The sequence below is a fragment of the Neoarius graeffei genome, chromosome 27 (assembly GCF_027579695.1).
Source record: "Neoarius graeffei isolate fNeoGra1 chromosome 27, fNeoGra1.pri, whole genome shotgun sequence".
Taxonomy (NCBI): domain Eukaryota; kingdom Metazoa; phylum Chordata; class Actinopteri; order Siluriformes; family Ariidae; genus Neoarius; species Neoarius graeffei.
In genome coordinates this window covers 26,283,609-26,305,628 of record NC_083595.1, presented here as the reverse complement: position 1 = coordinate 26,305,628, position 22,020 = coordinate 26,283,609, and the positions used below count along the sequence as shown (strand labels likewise).

At 41.4% G+C, this 22,020-nt stretch overlaps 1 protein-coding gene across 3 annotated transcripts in view; it reads left to right on the top strand.

Annotated features, from left to right (window-relative positions):
- cep89 (centrosomal protein 89) overlaps window positions 1-22,020 on the top strand; it is a 452,909-nt gene that overhangs the window by 27,627 nt on the left and 403,262 nt on the right. For 2 of the 3 annotated variants that reach the window (XR_009651712.1, XM_060911314.1), the window contains exon 8: window positions 16,689-16,796. The exons of the other annotated variant lie outside the window; for it this stretch is intronic. Coding sequence is in view for 1 of the 2 variants with exons in the window: in XM_060911314.1 (XP_060767297.1) it covers window positions 16,689-16,796 (108 nt within the window). In the remaining variant the exon portion in view is untranslated. The remainder of the gene's footprint in view (window positions 1-16,688; window positions 16,797-22,020) is intronic. 3 annotated transcript variants of the gene reach the window in all.

The following is a 22,020-nucleotide window of genomic DNA, read 5'->3' as shown; positions in this document are numbered from 1 at the left end:
TGCCAAAGGGGTGTTACTAAGTACTGACCATGTTGGGTGCACAAACTTTTACTTCAGGTCTTTTTTTTTTTTCATTTTTTTGGCATTTTGTAGCTGTAAATGATGGAAATAAAAAATTTAATCTTGCCCAAAATATTAAAGAAATGTGTTGTCTTTACCTTTATGCCTTTTGGTGATCAGTTCATCTTCTGCTCACTTAACTATTCACAATAACAGACATTTTAAAGTGTATATAATGCCTTATTGCAATGCTTTAAAATGAATATATATCATTAGTAACGGCCAAAATGAATTAATAAACCAGGGGAAAATAATATTAATTATTTTTAATTTTATTATCAAGCACAAAACTATCGATAAATTGTGGCATCTGGATCCCGGAAAAAGGCAGCCTCCTTGCTCCAGGGCTAATCTCGCATGATGTCACGCATGGAACCCCAGTTATCTGGGTCATTTCGGTTCATCTGACTCTGTGCTTGTTTACTCACTGAAATTGGATATTGTTGTTGGAATCTTACAAAAATAACAATGGGAAAGCACTGTGTTGTGTTTGGATGTTCAAATTCATATACAACAGGACATTCAGTTCACAAATTTCTGAGAAATGACACTAATCTAAAATGACAGTGGGTGAGGTTTGTGCAAATGAAGCAGGCAGATTTCGTGTCGCCTACTAATAATAAATCTGATTTATCAAGTGTTTATCACCACCAGAACGACCACATGGGAATTATTGGAACAAAAAAGAAATCCATTTACTTAATAAATGACATTTGATCTGACATTTGGACAGTTCGTCGATTTATTCCCATGTCATATTTTCTTTCAGTAATTACACCGAATAAGTGTAAGTTTTAAATATTATATTTCTGCATTTATCGAGGTACATGTAAATATTTTCCCTATATTTTGCAGTGGCCAGCTTAGAATAAAAATCCACAAACTGTGTTTCCAGTTCTCTCTGGCTGGTGGTGTGCTATCAGCGGTGAGTGAGACTTTCGTGAACTAAGTGAACTGGCAGTTTCTTTTCTTGGGGGCTCGAAAAGATAACTGTTCACTCCGGAATATCCTTGATAATCATCTGCCCCTTCATCTGACATACAAGAATCCCAATCACTATCAGAATTCTCTCCAAAACATGATTCCATATCGAGATTGGTCTAACCACTGCTGTGCACATGAATGAAATTGATACCTGGATTGTTACACGTGCGATGTCATGCACCCCTTTGGGATCTTCCAGTTCAGTCTCGTCAGATTCCGTGAAAATCGGCTGATTTTATTGATTTTCCATTAATTTATGGCCTTTTGGATCAGCTATGGTCTAGAGGCCATGTCTGTCCAGTGCTGACCTTTCTACCTGCCACGGGAGCTAACGGTAGCCATCGTGACCGCTGTTTACATCCCTCCCGATGCTAACATTAGCACGGCACTCGGCCTTTTGCTACACATCGTAAACAAACATCAGAGGGCTCATCCGGATGGCGTTCACATCATCGCTGGGGACTTTAATAAAGCATGTCTCAAGTCTGTCCTCCCCAAATTCCACCAGCACGTCAAGTGTGCAACTAGGGGAGAAAATACACTTGATCATGTTTATTCAAATATCAAACATGCCTACAGAGCGACCCCCCCCTCCCCCACATTGGACAATCAGACCACCTCTCTCTGCTCCTCTTCCCAGCCTACGCCCCCCTCAGAAGGCAAACTAAACCAGCCACTCAGACCATCAAAGCCTGGCCTGGAAATGCTCTCCTCCAACTGCAGGACTGCTTTGCCTGCACAGAGTGGAGCATCCTTGAGGATCAGGACCTGGACACATACACCGAGTCTGTCCTCTTCTACATCAAATGCTGCGTAGAAAACGTCACAGAGGAAAGACGCATCCGGGTCTTCCCAAACAGGAAGCCCTGGATGACAAATGAAGTCCAGACCCTGATCAGAGCCCGAAACTCGGCCTTCAGGATGGGGGACAGAGCTCTTTACAGCACCGCCAGAGCTGATCTGAGGAGGGGCATCAAACAGGCCAAGGACTCCTACAAGAGGAAAATAGAGGGATACCTGGAGGACAACAACCCACGACAGATGTGGAGGGGCATCCAGGCCCTAACCAATTACAAAGGCCAAACCCCTCCCGCCTCCCCCAGCAGCAGCACACTGGCAGAGGAGCTGAACAACTTCTTTGCCCGGTTTGAGACCACCACCACAAACCTCCAATCACTGCCTCCCCCTGATTCCAGCACCCCACCTCTTTCTCTCTTGGAGCACGAGGTGAGGAAAAACCTGAGAGCAGTGAACCCCAGGAAAGCTGCTGGTCCGGATGATATCCCAGGGGCGGTGATTAAAGCATGTGCAGACCAACTGGCAGGGATCCTCACCAAGATCTTTAACCTCTCCCTGACACATGCCACCGTCCCCACATGTCTGAAGGCCTCCACCATCATCCCCATCCCCAAAAAACCTGCCATAGACAGCCTCAACGATTACAGACCAATAGCCCTGACGTCTGTAATTATGAAGTGTTTAGAGCGATCGGTCTCCCAGCACATCAGAGACTGCCTCCCTCCCTCCTTCGACCCTCACCAGTTTGCATACAGGGCAAATCGGTCTACGGAGGATGCCATCGCCCTGACACTCCATACAGCGCTGAGCCACCTGGAGAACAAGAAGAGCTATGTGAGGATGCTCTTCGTGGACTACAGCTCTGCGTTTAATACTATCATCCCGGACATTCTCTTCAACAAACTCATGCAGTTACAGATCCCTCTCCCCATATGCAACTGGATTAAAAACTTCCTGACGAGTCGCCCACAGACTGTAAGACTCGGTCCCCACCACTCCTCCACACTCACACTCAGCACTGGGTCCCCTCAAGGATGTGTCCTGAGCCCTCTACTCTACGCCCTGTACACCCATGACTGCTCTCCAACCCACCCAACCAACCACATTATAAAATATGCGGATGACACCACCGTGGTTGGACTCATCTGTGGTGAGGACGAGACATCATACAGGGCTGAGGTAGAGAAACTGTCGCTCTGGTGCTCAGAGAACAACCTGACCCTGAACGTCCAAAAGACAAAAGAACTCATCATGGACTTCAGGAAGAAAAGACAGGACCACGCCCCCCTCCTCATAAATGGAGAACGGGTGGAAACTGTCACCACCTTCAAGTTTCTGGGCACCCACATCTCCGCTGACCACACCTGGACTTTTAACATCAGGGCCCTAGTAAAGAAGGCTCAGCAGCGGCTGCACTTTCTGCGTGTTCTCAGGAAGAACAACCTGGACACTAAGCTGCTGCTGGCCTTCTATCACTCCTCTGTGGAGAGCGTGCTGACGTACTGTCTGGGTGTCTGGTACGCAGGGTCCACAGCTGTGGATAGGAAGGCGGTGCAGAGGGTCATAAACACCGCCCAAAAAATCATCGGCTGCCCTCTGCCCACCCTGGAACACATCTCCACATCCTGCTGCCTCAGAAGAACCAAAGCCATCACAGGAGACCCCTCACACCCTGCCCACCCCCTGTTTGATCTGTTGCCCTCGGGGAGACGCTTCAGGTCAATAAAGTCCCACACCAGCAGACTGACAAACAGCTTCTTCCCATGGGCCATCAGGACTGCCAACAACAACGGACACATACACACACACTCTCTCACAAACGGACTCACATAAACACCTCCACCCCAACAACCAACAAATCTACCTCCGCTTCTTGTTTAAGCACTTTATATTTATTGCTTTTTATCTGCAAATTGCACATTTTATGTCTCAATTTTGAGAGACTATAATTAACTCCCTGACGTTTTTATTCCCTGACGTTTTTTATTGTATATTCTGTGTCTCTTATGTGCATTTTATTTTCTGGTGTATGGTGGCTCTGTGGGAGCACCCTCAATTTTGTTGTATCTCCCGGTACAATGACAATAAAGATTATTCTAAAACACATGGCCAATCAACATAATGATTGTTGCTTTGTTCAAGGAAAAAATTGGGGTTTAAGGACATTAAATTCATTTTAAGCAAGGGTGTCCAAACTTGCATGCCACTATAGGTCATAGGCTGGTTTTTACTTCCATTGCACCAACCACGTTACTTTCAGGCAGTCTTAGCTGGATGTCCACATCAAAACATGTAACACAGCGGTTGCTAACAGGAAAGCAAGGCTCATACACAGTATTGACAAAATGTAATCCACAGCTCAGACTTGACATGAGAGGCAACAATTGGTAAGGCTTTGCAGTGAGTGTATGTGATCGGACAGGAAGCAACTATGATAAATGAGAAAGAGTTCTTAGGATACAGCGGAAGGTGCGCTATGGTTGCGTGGTGGTGAATTAGCATAGACGGATGTGACATTCTGCTTCATTATACAGTATGCTGCTAAGAGTCTGAATGGATCATGTGAAAACTGTTATTACTGATCAATTATTGTACAACCCCGATTCCAAAAAAGTTGGGAAAAAGTACAAATTGTAAATAAAAACGGAATGCAATGATGTGGAAGTTTCAAAATTCCATATTTTATTCAGAATAGAACATAGATGACATATCAAATGTTTAAACTGAGAAATGTATCATTTAAAGAGAAAAATTAGGTGATTTTAAATTTCATGACAACACATCTCAAAAAAGTTGGGACAAGGCCATGTTTACCACTGTGAGACATCCCCTTTTCTCTTTACAACAGTCTGTAAACGTCTGGGGACTGAGGAGACAAGTTGCTCAAGTTTAGGGATAGGAATGTTAACCCATTCTTGTCTAATGTAGGATTCTAGTTGCTCAACTGTCTTAGGTCTTTTTTGTCGTATCTTCCGTTTTATGATGCGCCAAATGTTTTCTATGGGTGAAAGATCTGGACTGCAGGTTGGCCAGTTCAGTACCCGGACCCTTCTTCTACACAGCCATGATGTTGTAATTGATGCAGTATGTGGTTTGGCATTGTCATGTTGGAAAATGCAAGGTCTTCCCTGAAAGAGACGTCGTCTGGATGGGAGCATATGTTGCTCTCAAACCTGGATATACCTTTCAGCATTGATGGTGTCTTTCCAGATGTGTAAGCTGCCCATGCCACACGCACTAATGCAACCCTATACCATCAGAGATGCAGGCTTCTGAACTGAGCGCTGATAACAACTTGGGTCGTCCTTCTCCTCTTTAGTCCGAATGACACGGTGTCCCTGATTTCCATAAAGAACTTCAAATTTTGATTCGTCTGACTACAGAACAGTTTTCCACTTTGCCGCAGTCCATTTTAAATGAGCCTTGGCCCAGAGAAGACGTCTGCGCTTCTGGATCATGTTTAGATACGGCTTCTTCTTTGAACTATAGAGTTTTAGCTGGCAACGGTGGATGGCACGGTGAATTGTGTTCACAGATAATGTTCTCTGGAAATATTCCTGAGCCCATTTTGTGATTTCCAATACAGAAGAATGCCTGTATGTGATGCAGTGCCATCTAAGGGCCCGAAGATCACGGGCACCCAGTATGATTTTCCGGCCTTGACCCTTACGCACAGAGATTCTTCCAGATTCTCTAAATCTTTTGATGATATTATGCACTGTAGATGATGGTATGTTCAAACTCTTTGCAATTTTACACTGTCGAACTCCTTTCTGATATTGCTCCACTATTTGTCGGCGCAGAATTAAGGCCTCTGCATGCTCTTGCGACAAGGCTTTCGCAGATAGCTTTTCGCAGACAGTTGTAATTTATTGTTGAGCGGGGAGTTATAGGCGTGTGCGATGTTATTCACCGCCACAACGCAAGGGGGCGGCGAAGCCGCTAGGAGTAGTTGGTGGGTGTGGTTAGTGGAGTGTTTATCCTCCGGTTACTTATAATGACTAGAACTTTTTTTTTTATAATGACTAGAACTGGAGTCGTATAGATGTACGTACTTCCTCAATCAACCGCTCTTCATGCTGCTCCATCTTCGCTCGTGTTTTTAAAAATGATGGTCGTGAAAACAAAACAAACCGGGAAAGTAGGGAAGTGGAAGTGCATGTACAGCGGATGTAGAGTGGACCAATCAGAGCCCTCTTGTCTGCGACGCTGTCTGCGAGGCTTCTGCGGTGGTCACAATTTTTGGGAGGTGCGCGCAGAGCGTCTGCGAAGGTGGGGGGGCTACGCAGACACTATCTGCGACACCGTCTGCGAGGACTGGGTTGTCAGCATAAATTGGCCTTTAGGGGGATTGGTGATCCTCTTCCCATCTTTACTTCTGAGAGCCGCTGCCACTCCAAGATGCTCTTTTTATACCCAGTCATGTTAATGACCTATTGCCAATTGTCCTAATGAGTTGCAATTTGGTCCTCCAGCTGTTCCTTTTTTGTACCTTTCACTTTTCCACCCTCTTATTGCCCTTGTCCCAACTTTTTTGAGATGTGTTGCGGTCATGAAATTTCAAATGAGCCAATATTTGGCATGAAATTTCAAAATGTCTCACTTTCGACATTTGATATGTTGTCTATGTTCTATTGTGAATACAATATCAGTTTTTGAGATTTGTAAATTATTGCATTCCATTTTTATTTACAATGTGTACTTTGTCCCAACTTTTTTGGAATCGGGGTTGTATTAATCAATTAAAAATGGAAATCTTAGACAGGCACAACTTGTATTTGCTGTATCGAAAATGTATAATATCAAGACACCACTATAACACATTGTATGATATTTGAATTGTGTGCATCATTACAGTTTATACACAATATGGCCAAAAGTTTGTGGACACTTGACCATCACACCCTTCTCAAAACTGTTACCACAAAGTTGGAAGCACACAACAGTCCAGAATGTCTCTGTATGCTGTAGAATTAGTCTCCTTTCACTGGAACTAAGAGGCCCAAAGCTGTTCCAGCATGACCTTGCCCTTGTGCATAGTGCAAACTCCATGAAGACATGGTTTGCACTGAGCTCAACCACACTGGGCACCTTTGGGATGAACTGGAACACTGACTGCACCTCAGGCCTCCTCATCCAACATCAGTGCATGACCTCACTTGCGCTTTTTTTTTTTGGCTGAAATCCTCACAGCCTTACAGCAAAATTTACTCGAAATACTTCCCAGAAGTGAAGGTTGTTACAACAGCAAAGAGGGTATTCAATTTGGAATAGGCTGTTTACCAAGCACCTATGGGTGTCATGGTCAGGTGTCCATAAACTTTTCGCCATATAGGTAGAGCATATGTATGGCAAAAAATGGCATTTGGTTATGCAGTGGAGTGATCATGTACTACGCATGTGCTAGCCCTCATGCTGTAACTTAATCAAGTCAAGTTTATTTGTAGAGCACTTTTAACAACAGACACTGTTGCAAAGCAGCTTTGCAGAAAATTAAAGACTTTAAACATGAGCTAGTTTTATCCCTAATTTATCCCCACTGAGCAAGCCTGTGGCAACGGTGGCAAGGAAAAATTTCCTGAGATGACAGGAAGAAACCTCGAGAGGAACTAGACTCAAAAGGGAACCCCTCCTCATTTGGGTGATAGCAGATAGCATGATTATAAATAACTTGCTTCTATAACTGTGTTCTATATAGTCACAAAGTATAACTGTGTAACCAGGAAAATCATTACAGTTTTAACATGAAGTCTGTTTTGTTGAAGTTATAAACTGTTCATTGATGGACACTTGAGTGCAAAACTGTTCATGACAATTGCAGTCCTAAAGTTAGCAAGTCAGTTGTAGTCCTCAGACATAAATGTATTACAGTAAGTGTTCAGAGCCCAGAGCCATCTTCCAAGTGCGACTTTCAACTGACCATATAGGGCCGTCCTCCATAGGAGTGATGAAAATTAGAAATTCAGCAAAAATGATTCAGGAGACATGAAACTAATGCTCAATCTTCAGATTTTTTAAAAATGTTGATTTGCATGCTTAGAGTATCTGCTGATCAGATTTTTTGCTGACAGAAATTTATAAAACTCTCACCACCTCAATTTACCTCAGGAACATGCTTGATTTGTGTAAGAAAGAGAAGAATAGAGTGTGAGAAGAAGAAAGGAGATGAGAAATTAGAAATAGTGTGTCTTTGGAGAGAACTTAAGCATAAGCCTTTCATAAATAATATGAAATATAATGTGTACATATGCAAGAAAGATAGACTTGGACAGCAATTGGAAATTGGCTATGGATTAAGAATAAGGCTAATGCTGTAAAAATGGGTAATTATTCTAAATGAAATGGAAAGAAAGGATTATGTGGAGTGTTAATTTGTCAAACTGGTAGCATGTGATGCATGTGATAGGGAACGGTTCTGCTCTGCAGTAGTTAGGTTCAGTAGCTATTTTTTATGACTGATGGGCAGAAAAGAAAAAAAAAGTATTTTTACGAAGCAAATGTGAAAAAGGTAATAGAGTCAAGTTGTCCATTTAGCCTTGTCAAGAGAAACGAGCACCAGAGTCCATAAAACTATATAATAGTTTCAGTTTTTTGTTCTTTTTCTTCCAATTTAGTCAATACAACTTTTCCCACTGACGTAAAGATGGCCGGCAATATTTTGCTAGTTTTTAAGGGGGAGAGGATATGACTAGAAAATCAGGGAAGAGGAAGGCAGGAGACATTGTAGCCTCCTCTCATTACATTTCACTTCCATGCAAATAACCCCAATTTCCCCCAACATCCTCCCCCACCCCTTTCCCTCGAGAATCCATTTTTAGAGACCATTATAAGCGCCTTGAAGTAGCTAATGGGAAAGAGGAACTTATCATGCGTGGGCTTGTTAAACCCTACATCTGTGGGAAAGACTGGTGTCTTATATAACCCTTATTATAATTTATTGCATTGCCAGATGTGCACAGAGGAGGTTATCATGGTTGGCAATTAAAAACAACAACAACAACTGTATAAATAATAGCTTTTCAGCAGAGCATGATGTTTTGTATCTTCCCGATTTAACCATCTTCTTTTGTTTTGAGGCATTTAGAAATTTTTTCAGCATATTTGCATATCACCAAAATGCCCGCAGGGCACAAAGGAAAGGTTTTTCTTCATTCTCTAGATTTTTTCTATAAAAATCACAACTGCCTAAAGGTGGTTTTGTATATGAAATTCAGTTCACTTGCACTTCCCTGGAGTACTTGTTAGAGCTTGTACAAGAAATAGGTTGAGTCTCAGAGTAGATAAAAAGTTCCCAGGGCTATTCATTATATTTTTCTAGGAAGACAAATATTTCACACATCTTAAACTAGTTAGCTCACCTTTCCCAGAAACCTCTGCGCCAAGTTGCAACTCGGCATTTTGCCAACCATTGATATTCCACTGTTTGGAAAATAATCCACAACAATGCAGCGACATCCTACGTCACAGATCATACATTATAAGGTGAAATTGGAAGATATTTTGTCAGAGTAGTTATATTTTAAAATCTTTCGACCGATCCATTCTGTTTTCATATGGTTCTTCTGTTGTAATGGACCAGAACCGGCCTCAGCCCTCTCAAGGGTGGCCACAGAGGCGCTGTCGCATGATTTCAAAACAAAAACGACACACTGGGTTCTGGGAAGGGTGAGTCAGCTCCTTTAAGCTGTTGACAAGGTTAAAAAAATGAGAACTACACAGAAGCTAAGGGGTTTTAAAAGGGCACTTTGGAAAGGAGGTGTGTGTTTAACTCATTAAAATATATTAATTTAATGGTGTTTCTGGACAAAATAATGCTTTTGTTGTTGTTGTTGTTATTACCTCGCCTGGGATGGAGTCCACCAGGGCCCTGTACTACGAAGCGGGTTTTCTGGCTTACCAGGGTAACTTCGAGAGTAACTTGATCACGTGCAGCGTAACTTCCCGATTAGCCCATACTACGAAAGTTGGCTATGTTCAAACCGAGGTATGCTGCCATGGCAACTTACGCTGCATCTCAAACCTGCTCGTCTCAGGTTATGTTCTTGGTTAACCCGAGGTTTCCGATTAACTACACCCTTTTTAAACACCACCTCTCCACCGACATTTCCTCTAGAGACAATGCCAGCGTACCTGGATGACCCGTGCGATATCGGAGCGCAGATTAGAGATGGGATTTATGGCTCTTTGATGGGATCCGCATCTTTGTGATCTGTTCTTTGAAAAGAGCCGTTCAAAAGACTGGCTCATTTGGCTCTTTTTAAATATTTATTCAGTTTTAAGAAGACAGCGTCTAAAGAAGCCAGATCCCTCTGCTTCGACAGTGACATCAATATTTCTGGACATACCTTTTATATAAAGCAACCTAGACTTACATTATTGTAACCCCTAAACGCTCATAAATAACCATTAAAAAACAATGAGGGCTTCAATGAATGTCCATGCAGAACGGCTTTTCTGTAAAAAAAAAAAAGAACCCACTCAAGAACATAGTTATCAAGAACGCAAGAATATTTTATAGAAAAACACTTGTTTTACAAAAATATTTAAGTCTGAGATACAAAATAGATACAACTACAATAAATATAACACAAGAACTAGTTATCAGACAAGAACATTTTAATAGAAAAAAACAAACTTTCTATATTAAAAATATTGAAATTGTAATAAAAATAGATACAACTAAACAGTCAGATAAATAGATAAAGTTATAACAAGAACACAAGATTATTTTAATAGGAAAAAACAAACTATTAATGCAAAAAATATATTAGAAAAATAGATACAACTAGACAAACAGATAAATAAATAAAATACACAAAAATAGAACAAACAAAATGACGATAGAATAAATTAAATGAATGTCCGTGCAAAGTAGTTTTCCCACAATATTATCATTAATATCACACAACAACAATATAAACTATATACAAAACAATTTGAACTATTAGGCAAACAGATAAAACTTGAATAAATAAAAGGCAAATGAATGCTTGCTTGCACGCGCACACACACACACCATTATGAATGATGTTTTTATATTTCATTTTCACCTGTTGCCAGGTGCGTTTGGCACTGCTGTTGCCTCTGAAATGTTCACAGGACATACACCAACTTAGTCAAAGGGACTGAACAGTCAGTCATCCTAATTCATGTGACTCTGTGCACATACCAGCTTAAGTAGGCTACTCCATGAATTTACCAAACCAAATTTTATTCAGGATTTTTCGGACATTAAACAAGCTATATATGACTGGGGCCACGTCGAAGGACCATTTTCTGTGACTTGTGATTGATCATGAAGCTTTCTCTCATCCTATACTTCTGTTCTGGAACATGTAGAAGGGAGAATGTACTTACGCATTTACCCGATCGGCAATTCGTTGCCAACATGCTTGCCGCTCCTTATTGGCAGCCGCTGTGTTAGATTTTGCTCTTAATGTTGTTTTGAACTCCTTGTAGCTTTGCATTATGACAGCGCATTCTTCCTCCGTGAAGCACGGCGAGCGTGCCATTGTGAACAGTGGGGATTTGCGCTGATAACCTCCCCTTTAACGTGAACGCACATTAACCCTGATTAGGTTAAACCAGGTTCAACAAATCAACTTCATAACTGGCGTCGTAGTACCGTTTAACCCCAAACAAGATAACCAGGTTTTGTCAACCCCGGTTTAGCGGGGGGACCCTGGGTTACTTCTGGGTAGGTTGACCTCCGTTCGTAGTACAGGGCCCAGGGGGGTGAGGTATTGTTTTCAGTGAGGTTTCTTTGTTTGTTTGTTTGTTTGTTTGTTTGTTTGTTAATGATATTACGGGAAAACGGCTGGACCAATCTTCATGAAACTTTCAGGACAGATGGGCATTGGTCTCAAATAAAACTGCCAACATTTTGAGGGTCATCTGGTCAAGGTCACCAAAAAGGTCAAAATTGTTTTTTCGTGATGTATTCATTCAGAAGTGTTCTGATTGGCTGAGAGCAGTATGGTGTGTTCTGATTGGCTGAGAGCAGTATGGTGTGTTCTGATTGGCTGAGAGCAATACAGTGTGCAAATCAGAATCAGAACCATGTTTATTGGCCAAATATGTTCGAACACAAGGTCAAGGTCACCAAAAAGGTCAAAATAATTTTTTTACGATATCTTTCTTCATATTCATCATAAGTGCTACCGGGCGAGGTTTGTTTTGCCTGGCAACACTTTATTATTATTATGATTATTATTGTGATTTATTATTGTATACAATTGGAAATCCCATTATATGATACTATGGTTGGCCATAAGAAACCATAAATATATTTAAAAACTTGTGTAGAAATGTTTTATTAGTTTGTTTTTACTTGTAATCTTGTTTCAGCAAATATTGGGTAAAGAGCAAGTGTGACAAACACAGTAATTAAAACCAGTCAGCTATGTTACATACTGTAGCTATATGCTGTGCCGGACAAAAGCCTAATCAAGTCAGTTTATTTAAATAATACTGACTGGCTTTGAGTGGTCTATCAGATATAGTCCATTCAGCTAGCATGATATTGAACGAGTCGAAGACGAGTAGCTGAATGGAATATGTCTGACAAACCACAAAAGAAGCCATTATTATTATTATTATTATTATTATTATTATTAGACATACACACTCTTCATATCAGCATTTTCAAAGGCCAAATGCTAGCTTACCACGACTCAGTGCTGTTAGTGCGGCAGTCCAGTTACCTTCCAGCCGGTGTAGTGTTGGCGAAGGCCAATGCTAGCACAGTCAAGCCGAATATTACTATTTCCCCTGTGTAATTTACTTCGTTACTTTTAAAATTAACATCGACAACTACACACAACAGAGCGACCTGGCAGCCAAAATTCTCTCAAAATCTTCCGCTTTTAATGAAGCAAACCTCACGGCCATGTTTGTTTACAAACTGTCGCTCGCTAACGCGGAAGTTTTACATCTCCAACGTGTCTCTTTTCCAGTTTTTCGATGTCTGTTGGTATGTTTTTCTCTTGTACAGTGCCTTGCAAAAGTATTCATACCCCTTGAACTTTTTCACATTTTTCCACCTTACAACCATGAACTTAAAAGTTTTTTATTGAGATTTTATGTGATAGACCAACACAGAGTAGTACATAATTGTGAAGTGAAATGAAAATGCTAAATGGTCTTCAAAATTTTAAACAAATAAAAATCTGAAAACTGTGATGTGCATTAGTATTCAGCCCCCCTGCGTCAATACTTTGTAGAGCCACCTTTTGCTGCAATTACAGCTGTAAGTCTTTTGTGGTATGTCTCTACAAGCTTTGCACATCTAGACACTGAAATTTTTGCCCATTCTTCTTTGCAAGATAGCTCAAGCTCAGCCAGATTGGATGGAGAGCGTCTGTGAACAGCAATTTTCAAGTCTTGCCACAGATGCTCAATGGGATTTAGGTCTGGACTTTGACTGGGCCATTCTAACACATGAATATTCTTTGATCTGTTACCTCTGGGTAATATTATTCGTAAACATTGTATTAGTTTCCACTGTTATGCTAATGACACACAGTTGTATGTTTCTGCAAAACCTAATGAGAGACACCAGCTTAATAGAGAATTAAGGAATGTGTGAAGGACATTAGACACTGGATGCTTACAGTATTAACTTCCTTCTGCTTAACTATGACAAGACTGAAGTGCTTGTACTAGGACCACATGCAGCTAGAAGTAAGTTTTCTGATTACATCGTAACTCTGGATGGCCTTTCTGTTTCTTCACATGCAGCAGTAAAAGACCTCGGGGTGATTATTGACCCAAGTCTTTCATTCGAAACTCACATTGATAACATTACCCGGATAGCTTTCTTTCATCTCAGAAATATTGCTAAGATAAGAAATTTAATGTCACTACACGACGCAGAAAAACTAGTTAATGCTTTTGTTACCTCCAGGTTGGATTATTGTAATGCCTTACTGTCTGGATGTTCCAATAAGTGCATAAACAATCTCCAGTTAGTTCAAAATGCAGCAGCAAGAGTCCTTACTAGAACTAGAAAATATGACCACATCACCCCTGTCTTATCCACACTGCACTGGCTCCCAATCAAATTTCGTATTGATTATAAAATACTACTATTGACCTTTAAAGCACTGAATGGTCTCGCACCACAGTACCTGAGCGAACTTCTGGTCCTTTATGACCCGCCACGCCTACTTGGATCAAAAGGTGCAGGCTATCTGCTGGTACTTCGTTTAGTGAAGGCTACATCAGGGGGCAGAGCCTTTTCTTACAAAGCCCCACAGTTATGGAACAGCCTTCCAAGCAGGGCTTTGAACCGGTTCAAGGAACGAAAACGAAAACCGGGAACTTTTTCTATTTCACATGGAACAGAAACGAAACCAGAAACTTTATTATTTTTTATGCTCCGGAACAGAAACGCTTATTAAAAATAATGGTAACCGGTTAATACCGGTTTTTATTTCGTTCCTCAAAGTTTCCGTAGCCTACAAATAAAAAAAGTAATTCTTCTCCTGCGCAAGTTTCTATGACCCGCTGGGGTTCACTTCCTGTGTGACGTTCGCTGACTGAATGGAGAGAGCGGGAAGGTGGACTACTATCACGTCTCCACGTGATAATAAGTGAGTAAGTGCATTACTGAGTGTCTGAGCAAAGAAGAGCCTGAACGTTGTAACCTCCCTATTGGCTGTTTGTAAAAATGTATCAATTGTTGCCCTTCCCACGGGAATCATCGCGGGCTCGAGAGACGAGACCTGACGAGTTAGTTCGTTGGTAGCAGAACAAAATGTCTGGACACAAATCGGGTTTTCAGAAAAGGAAAGAAAATAAACGGAGGGTCGAAAATACAAAAAAGGAGGCAGAAAATGCAAAACGAGTTTTAAGGTAGGACAAATGGTTACTTTTCTGAGGCAGCCCGCCGTGGCTGCAGGCTTTCAGTTGTGTCATTGAATGGTTACTTTTCTGAGGCAGCCCGCCGTGGCTGCCTGCAGGCTTATTTATTATAGCCCATTTAGTTAAAAGAGTTGATATAAAATGTTTATAGTTATGTGATGGTTGTCCTGATTTAGACTGGTTTTTTTGGGGGGGGGTTGCGCGATGTTGCACCCGGGTCCAGATTAGGGCAGAACCGGCCCTGGCTACATTTCAGGTGTAGTTTGTTTTATGTATGTATGTATGTACTTGCATAGATGTGTACTTGGTCTTCCAATATGGCGCCTAACAAAATCTCACGGCGCGGTGACGTCATGCGGTAGCCCTCTATAGGGCCTGACTAGCCTAAACGAATTATCTTTCATTTTTGGCACTTTTTCTGTTTGTGTAGATGGGAAGACATACTGAGAATCCAAATCGCCAACATTTGAAATAATAATTGTTTTGAATTATTTCTTGTCTTATTTAATGAAGGTTTTAATAGAATTAGCCTACATTTGGCTTAAGCTGGATGAGACAGACATAATTTTATAGCCATTTGTTAAACAGCTGACAGGGAACGTAATTAACCGTTCCGGGAACGAAATTTTTTTGTTCTAACCGGTTCGGGAACGTCTATTTAATGGTGGAACCCAAAACTGGAAATGTTAAAATTCCGTTTCTGTTCGGAACGAACCAATTGGAAAAAAATTCTGGTTCAAAGCCCTGCTTCCAAGTAGTGTTCAGGAATCAGACACAGTCTCAGCGTTTAAGTCTCGGCTGAAAACATATCTGTTTAGTCAAGCCTTTTGTTAATGGTGTTTATGAGGTAAAGGTGTAGATCTGGAGGGTCCTCAGACATAGAGTGTTTTGGTAAACTGGGATGTATGGATGCTGTCAGTCCCCACTTGCTTGCTCACTCGAGTTTGTTGACGGTGTAGTGGCTGGCTGCTTTATGTCCCGGGGCTCCCTCATGCCTATGTTACCTTCTGGCTCTCCCCTTTTAGTTGTGCTGTCATAGTTAGTTTTGCCAGAGTCCCTGCTTGTACTCAGCACAAAATGTATACTGTTCCTACTTATTCAGGTGACATTGGACATATCTAACAACCTGTGTTCCCCCCCCCCCCCCCAATCTGTCCCTCTGAGTTACATGTCAATTCTGGGATTAAGATGCTGACCTCTAATGCTCCTCGGACCTGCCTGATCCATCCTGATGCCCTGTGTGTGGTTGGAGTCTCATCACATCGTTCCTGTGGAGGATGGCCCCATATGGACAGTTGAAAGTCACACTTGGAAGACGCTCTGGACACTTACAGTAATGCTTTTATGGTTGAGGACTACAGTTGACTTGCTAACTTTAGGACTGCAGTTGTCATGAACAGTTTTGCACTCAAGTTTCCATCAATGAAGAGTTATGACATCAACGAAACTGACTTCATGTTAAAACTGTTAATGTTGTAGTCATGTTGTCTGTTGTTGCCCAAATGAGGATGGGTTCCCTTTTGAGTCTGGTTCCTCTCGAGGTTTCTTCCTCATGTCATCTGAGGGAGTTTTTCCTTGCCACCGTTGCCACAGGCTTGCTCATTGGGGATAGATTAGGGATAAAATTAGCTCATGTTTTAAGTCGTTAAAATTCTGTAAAGCTGCTTTGCGACAATGTCTATTGTTAAAGGTGCTATACAAATAAACTTGAAACTTGAGATATTGACTTAAAATTCTCTCTTTTTGCTTTTAGGGATTATCAGATTTCTAAACTCTGTAACATTCCTTGTAGTTGAGATATGTGCAAAAAGAAGACATATTTCAGTTCAGGAAATCATGTAGTTTTCAGAACTACATACAGTACATTTATTAGAAAATTTGATCCTGTGAATGGTTTTGCAAAGCTACTACACAATTTTAATCTGTATGTATGCCATATTTTGTGATACTCATTGGTACCATAACTCCTCATTCTCTCTCAGATGTGAATGAAGACCTGAGCACTCGGTCTCAGTCCAGCAGCACTTCGAAGAGAAGGACCTCAATGATGAATAAGAGTCCAGGAAGAGAGAGTGAGAAAGAAAAATTAGGTGAGAACATGTACAGGGGTCACCACAAGTCCTCTGCTTTGCAAAAATTATGGTCAGTGTCTGCATTTTAAGCCTCACTCACAACCCCCTGTAAGTGTTTTGGACACACGCCAGTCGCAGGGTTTGGTAGCTCGCAGCCATGCTGCAGGGTCGCAGTGAACCCGGGGGAAAGATGGGGGAGGAGTACGGGCAAAGTATTTGTTAAGTACAGGTTGCACACCTGACTTCCTCGAGGCGTGGGAAAAATTGTGCTGTTAGCCTGTGGAAAGCGTATGTCTGACGCACGTGATCAGTGTGTGTTCAGTGAGTGTGGAGTGTGTGAGACTTGCATTTTACCAGTTTCCTGCGCTACGAGTTCGGGCCGCACTTGTGAAGCATGTGTGACACGTGATCAGCACGTTACAATCACTCATAACTTGCGTGTGATGCAAGCCAGGAGTGGGTATAAAACCAGCGTGTCTGCAGCATTCTGCATCTGTCTTTCAACTGAAGAACAATGGATATTTTGTGGGAAAATTTAAAAAATTTTCAGTTTAAAGTTTTGAAAATGGGACCCAAGAGGAAACAAGCAAAAGTGAAGCAACCCAGCCTGAAACAGCATAGGGAGGGGAGGAGGAAGAGTTTGATGATGATGGTAGCAGCACCGGCGAGCCCTGCACGGACAGGGAAAAGTATGCCTTCAAGCTGGCAGAAGGTACAGCACCCCGCCAGAGGTATTTTCACAGATAAATACACATGCTTTAAACATTCATTTCAGTATCTATATGCTTGTGTAATTAATATTACATATGCTGATTTTCATGTATGTTTCAGCTAACGATGCCCAGAAGTGAGGACATTGCAATCCCATCATCGCTGTCAGGCCATTGTGCCATGCTCAGTGATAAGGACAAGGACATCCCGACACCCTGTCCCACCATTCAGCAGGAGCAGGACAGCAGCTTGGAGTCAGCGTGTGTTTCAGTGCTCAAACTGTTGGGCTATTTAGTTGGGATTTTTTTACAATGTAATAAAATGCATTATTCCCTTATACTCCTGTTTTATTATTTGACATTTGCATGGTAAATTAACATATACTCAAATAAAAATAGCAAATGAGGTGGTCTTCTTCCCTTTTACAATGCTACACGCTACATGATCGGCTCCTTGGTTCCTCCCCATCCATATATATATATATATATATATATATATATATATATATACACACACATACATATATATATAGCAAGTGTGGAATACTTTTGTAGTATTTCTGAGGCACGTCACTCATTCAATGACCGTGCGTCACTCATGCGTCTTACTGTCATTGCAAAAAGCCCCTACTAGCCGTGCTGCTGACTTGGTTCAGGCGTACAAAAGGAGTACGGGTCCCGCACGTAGTGGATGCGTTCTTGATTTGTCGCAAGACCCGTAGAATTTGCATGTGCAGGACCAAAAGTCTCCACGGGCAGTCTGCGACTTTCTACGGCGCTGAACACATGCAAGTCTCAAGCACGGTTTTACCAAATTTTTTACCATAGACCGCCTGTAGCAGCACGTACGGCGGGTTGTGAGTGAGGCTTTAGGAATTGTACCTGTTGTAGTGGACTTGCTTTAGCTTTCACGGTCTGACATTTACTTTTTGTAGAGTAAGGACATTACCAGTAGGGTAGAGCTTAGTATCCACCAATGTAAAATCTTTTTATATTACATTATGTATTTTAACATTAATTACTCATGTACAGGAAACCTTTGTTGCCCCACACATTTATCTACATGCAGTATACATCCATACAACCCTGATTCCAACAAAATTGGGACGTTTGGTAAAACATAAATAAATACAGAAAGCAGTGATTTGCAAATCCTTTTTGACATGTATTCAATTGAATACTATACAAAGACAAGATATTTAATGTTTAAACTGACAAACTTTAGTGTTTTTTGTAAATGTACACTCATTCTGAATTTGATACCTGCAACATGTTCCAAAAAAGTTGGGACAGGGGCATGTTTACCACTGTGTTACATCACCTTTTCTTTTAACAATGCCACATTCTGTCATTACGTTGTTTTTATTTATACTTGACACTTTTTTAAAAAACTTTTTTTAAATGGAATCAAGTTTGTGTATATCCAGTACCAGTCAAAAAATTTGGGCACACCTTTGACTAACCCCATTTCCAGAAAAGTTGGGATATTTTCCAAAAAATCCATTAAAACATTAAAAACAAAAATCTGTGATTTGTTAATTCATGTTAACCTTTATTTAACAGACAAAAGTACAAAGAAAAGATTTGCAGTAGTTTTACTGACCAACGTCATTTCTATTTACAAAATGCAATGAAGCTAGATTTTGATGCCTGCAACACCCTTAAAAAAGTTGGGATGAAATAAGACTGAAAAGCTTATAGAATGTTCAAAGAGCACCATTTTGGAAGATTCCACAGGTTAATTGGTAAAATGATTGGGTATAAAAAGGAGCAGTTATATAGTTAGTTATGATAGCTACTTGGAGATAGCTTGTAGCTAACATTACCCATACAGTATCTACTGTTTGTTTGTGATCTCAACAACAGCACAAAATAAATTAAAGTTGTTAAAGCTAATTATGAAACTTTTAATTTAAGATGATCTGGCTTCAACTGTCCAAAAAATGAGAACCGTTGAAAAGTGGTTGCTGTCCGCTCTGTGCAGTGAAAATCCAGGAAGCTCCACCACAGTGTTAGGAGTAGTTTCATTTAACCACATGTCACTGAAGCAGAAAGCAGATGTAGTTGAAGTCCTTGGTCATTTTTTACCAGCAATTTCAAATCATCCATTTTTTGGGGGAGTGAGCACATGTTGGAGAAGAGCATGCTGGAGAGCGGTGGTCAAAAGCTGCATCTCTGAAGTTGGGCAAGCACACTGCCACGTCTCCCAAGAGCTCTCCACCTCAGGGTCAGTTTGATATGGGAGGACGGCTGATGATTCCCTCAGTGAGTTTGTTGTTGTTTCGTTCATTACTGTACCTGCAGAACTTTTGAAGTTTCTGCTGCGCAGGTCCATGATAGATAGATAGATAGATAGATAGATAGATCCATGACAGACAGATTGATAGATCCATGATTGAGTGATTGATTGATTAATGATAGATAGATTGATAGATGCATGATGGCTCTATTAAACGATAGATGGATACCGGTAGATAGATAGATAGATTTGTGATAGATACAGTGGGGCAAAAAAGTATTTAGTCAGCCACCAGTTGTGCAAGTTCTCCCACTTAAAAAGATGAGAGAGGCCTGTAATTTTCATCATAGGTACACTTCAACTATGAGAGACAGAATGGGGGGAAAGAATCCAGGAAATCACATTGTAGGATTTTTCATGAATTAACTGGTAAATTCCTCGGTAAAATAAGTATTTGGTCACCTACAAACGAGCAAGATTTCTGGCTCTCACAGACCTGTAACTACTTCTTTAAGAGGCTCCTCTGTCCTCCACTTGTTACCTGTATTAATGGCACCTGTTTGAACTCGTTATCAGTATAAAAGACACCTGTCCACAACCTCAAACAGTCACACTCCAAACTCCACTATGGCCAAGACCAAAGAGCTGTCAAAGGACACCAGAAACAAAATTGTAGACCTGCACCAGGCTGGGAAGACTGAATCTGCAATAGGTAAGCAGCTTGGTGTGAAGAAATCAACTGTGGGAGCAATTATTAGAAAATGGAAGACATACAAGACCACTGATAATCTCCCTCGATCTGGGGCTCCACGCAAGATCTCACCCCGTGGGGTCAAAATGATCACAAGAATGGTGAGCAAAAATCCCAGAACCACACGGGGGGACCTAGTGAATGACCTGCAGAGAGCTGGGACCAAAGTAACAAAGGCTACCATCAGTAACACACTACGCCGCCAGGGACTCAAATCCTGCAGTGCCCCCTGCTTAAGGCAGTACATGTCCAGGCCCGTCTGAAGTTTGCTAGAGAGCATTTGGATGATCCAGAAGAGGATTGGGAGAATGTCATATGGTCAGATGAAACCAAAATAGAACTTTTTGGTAAAAACTCAACTTGTCATGTTTGGAGGAGAAAGAATGCTGAGTTGCATCCAAGGAACACCATACCTACTGTGAAGCATGGGGGTGGAAACATCATGCTTTGGGGCTGTTTTTCTGCAAAGGGACCAGGACGACTGATCCGTGTAAAGGAAAGAATGAATGGGGCCATGTATCGTGAGATTTTGAGTGAAAACCTCCTTCCATCAGCAAGGGCATTGAAGATGAAACGTGCCTGGGTCTTTCAGCATGACAATGATCCCAAACACACTGCCCGGGCAATGAAGGAGTGGCTTCGTAAGAAGCATTTCAAGGTCCTGGAGTGGCCTAGCCAGTCTCCAGATCTCAACCCCATAGAAAATCTTTGGAGGGAGTTGAAAGTCCGTGTTGCCCAGCGACAGCCCCAAAACATCACTGCTCTAGAGGAGATCTGCATGGAGGAATGGGCCAAAATACCAGCAACAGTGTGTGAAAACCTTGTGAAGACTTACAGAAAACATTTGACCTCTGTCATTGCCAACAAAGGGTATATAACAAAGTATTGAGATGAACTTTTGTTATTGACCAAATACTTATTTTCCACCATAATTTGCAAATAAATTCTTTAAAAATCAGACAATGTGATTTTCTGGATTTTTTTTTCTCATTTTGTCTCTCATAGTTGAGGTATACCTATGATGAAAATTACAGGCCTCTCTCATCTTTTTAAGTGGGAGAACTTGCACAATTGGTGACTGACTAAATACTTTTTTGCCCCACTGTATATAGATGGATCCATGATGGATAGTAGATAGATTGATTGATTCATGATAGAGCCATCATAGATGGATCGATAGATTGTTATATCCATGATAGCTGAATAGATGGCTCAGTAGATCCATGATAGATGGATGGATAGATTGATAGATCCATAATAGACAGTGTAACAGTTTCCCTGATGTGGGTGGGGTACAGAAGTACGGCAGGCGGGAGATAATGTTCACACACATGTTTATTTAAGCTTTTCACCTTCACTTTGCTCAACTCTAGGACACACGCACGTACACACACACAATCGTGTTCTGGTCCTGGCCCTCTTCTCTGCTCTCCCACTCCTTTTATGCTCCACCATCACTGCAAAAACACACACACACACACCTTAACTGACAACAGGTATAACGACTTGGCCACTCACCTTCCCTGACCCCACCCTCTATTC